The sequence below is a fragment of the Oncorhynchus masou genome, chromosome 11 (assembly GCF_036934945.1).
Source record: "Oncorhynchus masou masou isolate Uvic2021 chromosome 11, UVic_Omas_1.1, whole genome shotgun sequence".
Lineage (NCBI taxonomy): Eukaryota > Metazoa > Chordata > Actinopteri > Salmoniformes > Salmonidae > Oncorhynchus > Oncorhynchus masou.
In genome coordinates this window covers 59763684-59769330 of record NC_088222.1, presented here as the reverse complement: position 1 = coordinate 59769330, position 5647 = coordinate 59763684, and the positions used below count along the sequence as shown (strand labels likewise).

Sequence of the window (5647 nt, the reverse complement as noted above, 5' to 3'; positions counted from 1 at the left end):
TTTCAGTGAAGCATGGTGGTGACAGTATCATGTTGTGGTGAGGTTTATCATTGGCAGGGACTTGGAAACAAGCCCAGACTTGAACCCAATCGAACATCTCTGGAGAGACCTTAACATTGCTGTGCAGTAACGCTCCCCATCAAACCTGTGCTTGAGAGGATTTGCAGAGAAGAATGGGAGAAACTCCCCAAATGCAGTTTGCCAAGCTCAGGGCTATAATCACTGCCTAAGGTGCTTCAACAAAGAACTGAGTAAGGGGTCTGAATTTCGCCAGAATCAATTATTGTAGGATAGTGTTAGATACATATATCTATGATACAATAGCATGTTTCTGAATTAAAGAGCAGCTACCAGCTGTCCTTTTATTGTGTTTTAAATGAATGTTTAAAAAAAGCAGCTAAGCTGACGTATTGATTAGCCTTGATTATTTTAGTTTTGGAGTTGGAGTCAAGAGAGTCAATTCCAATTACTCTGCTAGCAGGAGATGGGAGTCAACTGCAGAAATCTCGGATGGAATCCCAAAAACACTAGATCCCCTCCACAGGCACTATGGCAGGGGGACAGGGGCACAGGCACTATGGGGACAGGGGAGGGGTGGGAGGGGCTCAGAGGGTGAGTGTGCAGCTGCAGCCTCGTCTTGGATGACTAAGATGTAAATCCAGTCCTTCCGTAAAATAAACTGTGTATCAGAGACCGGCTTGGGCCAATGAGAGACCGGAATGCAGTAAAATGGGCAGCCAATGGCTGCGTGTCTGCCCGGTATATAAGCTGAGGGCAAGGACCTTCAGAGTTGGGTGACCTCTATATTTTGGCTCTGGTGAACAGGATCTGATCCCAAGGACTGTTACTTTTTTTCTTGTCTGGTGTGCAGGTAACTCAATGTTGTGCTTTGTATGAATAGCTAAAGCTTTGGGAGGCCAGGTTGGTGGTTTTGATTAGTTGGACTTGGAAAAGCTTCTGAGCAAAACATTTTTGGGGGGGAGAATAGGTTTACAACATGTCATTTTAAAGTTAGCTAAATCATTTTTGGGGGGAAGTGCTTTACCTCTCCTGCACATGTAACTACTTTTCTTTTGTCTTTCTTTTGTCTTTTAATTGTCATCCTACTTAAAAAATGAATAGGCTTAATGATGCAAAATCAATAATGTAAATGTACATATGGGGCATTCTGGAAAGGTTTCAGATCAGTAGAATATTTGACAGCATATTTTAGTAGGAGTCTGATTCTCTTGGCTCGTTTGACAAAGACCGATTCGTTTTGAAACAATGAAGTTGTGAAGTTGTGAACTGTTGCAAAGTTTTATAAGGTTTGTTTCAGCAAATGGTTCTCTAGTGTGGAGAATACTGAGGATACTGAGGTAAACAAGTAAGTGTCTCACAATCCGATACAGTATGAGGCGTCTAAACATCTCTGGAACAGGCGTAAAATAAAAAAATAAAATTAGCTTGAATGTCTAGCAGTTGCTTTCAGACAGTTACTGTAACAGTCACATCCTTTTAATTGCCTTTGGACATGCAACAACTGTGTCAATACTTACGGCCAGATGTCCCAGCATCGTCCGGGTTATAGGGGAGGGTTTGGCCGACCAGGATGTCCTTGTCCCATCGCGCTCTAACGACTCCTCGTGACATGCCGGGTGCCTGCAAGCTGACTTCGGTTGCCAGTTGTACGGTGTTTCCTCTGACACATTGGTGCTGCTGGCTTCTGGGTGAAGCGACCAGTGTGTCAAGGAGCAGTGCAGCTTGGCAGGGTCGTGTTTCGGGGGATGCATGGCTCTCGACCTTCACCTCTCCTGAGTCCGTATGGGAGTTGCAGCGATGTGACAAGACTGTAACTACCAATTGGATATCACGAAAATGGGGTAAAAGTAAAAAAAAGAAGAAGAAAGAAATACAATTTGTGAATTGGTAAATGACCTATCAAGTATAGTGAATACAATTCAATTAATGAGTTGGTCTTTAAAATCAATTGACCCTTGTGTTAAGAACTATAAAAAAGAAGAGGGGCTGGAAAGGGTAATGGCACGACAGCCAGTTGGTCTCTCTGATGGATAGGACCCAACGTGTTGAGTGATCGCACTGTAGGGTTTGGGGCTATACTGTGAGGGGAGGGGGCTTTTTGCGTGAGTGGACGGTGTGGAAATATGTTCCATACATAAGGGAGGAAGGTAATATAGGTTAGGGGTGGAATGTTAGAGGTTGGGGTGAGGGTGTTTAAATATATCCCAACAAACGTGCTTCTCCCGCTTATCTATTCCAAACAGAATCATGACACAGTGGACGGGGACATTGACTGACGTTTGTAACTAGGATATGGGGTATACACACCAATAAGAGTTTTTGCACTTTTAAACGTTGGCCGTCTTGTACATGAAACGTCTTTTAAAGTAAGTTTCGCTGGGCCTGAGACAGAGCACTCCTTATAGACTCCACTGTCAGGGTCAGGGAACTTCATTTCAGATAGGTTAATATTACGTTTTGTGGGTTGTTTTCTGTGCAAGTAGACATTAAAGATCTAAAGATGTCCTATTTTCTTTCTCCCCTGCAGTGTTAAACACAATCATGCCTTTCGGTAACACCCACAACAACTTCAAACTCAACTTTAAAGTTGAGGAGGAGTACCCTGACCTCACCAAGCACAACAACCACATGGCCAAGGTGCTGACCAAGGACATGTACGCCAAGCTGAGGGACAAGCAGACCTCCTCCGGCTTCACCCTGGATGACGTCATCCAGACCGGTGTCGACAACCCTGGTGAGTGACATACATTTCCCACACACCCCCGGAGGATAGTCACTAACCGCCGCAAACACACAATACACCCCTGTCAAAGAAACAGCTGAGCAGGGATCAAAACCCTACAACAGTCTGCACAACCAAGTTAGCGCTCTAAGAATCAATCGATCGTGATACCATTGCAATTAAAACATATAAAAATAATACATGCTATTTAGCAGATGCTTATATCCCATTTACAGTCAAGACATACTAATACCACAACCATACATGATACTAGAGTTGCAGGTTACCTTATTCAATATTCAGCATACATTTCACATGTATTCAATATGCAGCATACACCACAGAGTGGTATATTAATGTTTGTACTCTTGTAGACCTGCTGGCTTCTTACAGCCACTTCCCTCTCTGTCTTCAGGTCACCCCTTCATCATGACCGTTGGCTGCGTGGCTGGTGATGAGGAGTCCTACGAGGTCTTCAAGGATCTGTTGGACCCCATCATCTCAGACCGTCATAGTGGATACAAGCCCACAGACAAGCACAAGACCGACCTGAACTTCGAGAACCTGAAGGTAGGGCTTTGTATACATTTGTTGGACATGTTTTCTTGGTTTCATTCTCGATTAAGTGTAGAATGGAAAGATGGCAAAAGGTATCTCTGCAGCACATAGGAGGTTAGGAATCACAGACTTGTTGAAATGTTCAGGTCTAAAACTCAGTTGTGACCTTGTTTCTGTGTAGGGAGGTGATGACCTGGACCCCAACTACGTCCTGTCCAGCCGTGTGCGTACCGGCCGCAGCATCAAGGGATACACCCTGCCCCCCCACAACAGCCGTGGCGAGCGCAGAGCAGTGGAGAGACTGTCTGTCGAGGGTGAGCCACCCAGCTATCAATAGCTACATATGCATCCATAGGATTGTTCATGAAGCTAGGCAGTAAAACTAACAAAAGGGTATTTATCGGAAATTGAGATCCGAAATCTTAATTAATTGGAAATGGAGGTCAAAAGTGAATCCTTAGTTGCAATGACTTGTGCATGGTGTCAAATAACTCCATGCAGGAGATACCATGTTAAGAGAGGGGAAACTGAGGGTTTTTCTGTTTCTCCAGCCCTGGACACCCTGGATGGTGAGTTCAAGGGAAAGTACTACCCCCTGAATAAGATGACCGATGCCGAGCAGGAGCAGCTGATCGCCGACCACTTCTTGTTTGATAAGCCCGTCTCCCCCCTGCTGCTGGGCGCTGGTATGGCCCGTGACTGGCCCGACGCAAGAGGAATCTGGTGAGTAACCCGAGCACAGGCCCACACCAAAACAATACTGTTTGTGGAACCAGATGGTGTATTGTGCAGAACATCCCACAATGTATCGTGGTGATGCGTCATGTGAAACCCTGTCCCTCCTTTCTGAAGGCACAACGATGCCAAAAGCTTCTTGGTCTGGGTGAATGAGGAGGATCACCTGCGTGTCATCTCCATGGAGAAGGGCGGCAACATGAAGGAGGTCTTCAGACGCTTCTGCGTTGGTCTGAAAAGGGTACGTTCTTGTACTCAAACCATTTTGATATGGCCCAAAAACACCCCTAAAACAATGGAAATACATGAAACCGCAGAGACACAAAGACAACAATGTTGATATAGGGTTGTTTTTCTTACCTGACAGATTGAGGAGACTTTCAAAAAGCACAACCATGGCTTCATGTGGAACGAGCATCTCGGCTATGTGCTGACCTGCCCATCCAACCTGGGAACCGGCCTGCGTGGTGGAGTGCACGTCAAGCTGCCCAAGCTGAGCACACACGCCAAGTTCGAGGAGATCCTGGGCAGGCTGCGTCTGCAGAAGCGCGGCACAGGTACACACACGCACAACAAAAAAACACATCCAGAACAGCTGCTGATATATTCAACTCTAATTCGTCACAGATCACAGCTGTCTTCCCTTTCACAACAAAACAAGTAAAAGGAACAGAGATTAGCATGAGCGAAAGCTATTATGAAATAGCCATGTCCCTCAGCTGTTAAGACATCTATTCATTGAGTCTGTATTTTGTTGACATCTGGATAATTTATAGTATCAGTAGTGATGCAGCGATGGTCTGACACAAACACTTACACTCGCCTCTCTCCCCATTTTCCTTGCTCTCTCCAGGTGGCGTGGACACCGCCTCCGTGGGTGGAGTGTTCGACATCTCCAACGCTGACCGTCTGGGCTCCTCTGAGGTGGATCAGGTCCAGATGGTGGTGGATGGTGTCAAGCTCATGGTGGAGATGGAGAAGAAGCTGGAGAAGGGAGAGGCCATCGACGGCATGATCCCCGCCCAGAAGTAAAGAGTTGTTGACGTCGCTATTCATCTTTTGTTTTTCTATTGTCAAGTCATGTGAAATCGAGCCAACCAACTACCGCGCAGAGGAAACTGATGGTCGAGACTCTTGACTGCTGCTCACATCTTTTTCTTCAGCCTTTTTCTTCCTTTTCTTCCTTCAGATGTTTTTTTCCACTTCTCTCCTGTTCAGTCAGTAACATCTGGGGATCAGTTTCCACTACAGTCGGCTTGCCTGACAGATGTGGCGTCACCTTAATTTGACCTTTGGTTCTAAAAAGTTACCATTTCAATTGTGATTCAATAAACCTGGCCCCATGAACCAAAACGGATGTCAACATAGCTTGGTCTTTCTTGGTCATACACTCGTGATAAGTCACTGTAAATGTTAAAACAAGTCTAATATTGTTCAATTTAACAATAAAAAAAGTGTTTATATGGTCCCACAGTACACAGAGTTAATTGTACACTTTCAATTTCACAGATATTCTGTAAATAGTTGCAAATTAAGTTAACATTGGCCAACGCTGTTGGGTATTGTTGGATTCCCTCTACTCTGGTGTAACAAAAAATTGTAATCCCTCAG

At 45.1% G+C, this 5647-nt stretch overlaps 1 protein-coding gene across 1 annotated transcript; it reads left to right on the top strand.

Moving 5' to 3' along the window:
- Window positions 1-763: 763 nt before the first annotated feature.
- Window positions 764-5389, top strand: LOC135548910 (creatine kinase M-type-like). The gene is made up of 8 exons (XM_064978984.1): window positions 764-871; window positions 2549-2755; window positions 3159-3313; window positions 3483-3615; window positions 3853-4024; window positions 4154-4277; window positions 4404-4593; window positions 4890-5389. The coding sequence occupies exons 2-8, from the start codon at window positions 2563-2565 to the stop codon at window positions 5066-5068; spliced, it is 1146 nt and encodes a 381-aa protein (XP_064835056.1). The 5' UTR covers window positions 764-871; window positions 2549-2562; the 3' UTR covers window positions 5069-5389.
- Window positions 5390-5647: the final 258 nt, after the last annotated feature.

Bases quoted from the DNA above. Each gene is read 5' to 3' on its own strand.
- LOC135548910 (XM_064978984.1), top strand. From the start codon at position 2,563: ATGCCTTTCGGTAACACCCACAACAACTTCAAACTCAACTTTAAAGTT. The intron at 2,756-3,158 runs GTGAGTGACATA...CTCTGTCTTCAG, and splicing joins GACCGGTGTCGACAACCCTG to GTCACCCCTTCATCATGACC. The intron at 3,616-3,852 runs GTGAGCCACCCA...CTGTTTCTCCAG, and splicing joins GGAGAGACTGTCTGTCGAGG to CCCTGGACACCCTGGATGGT.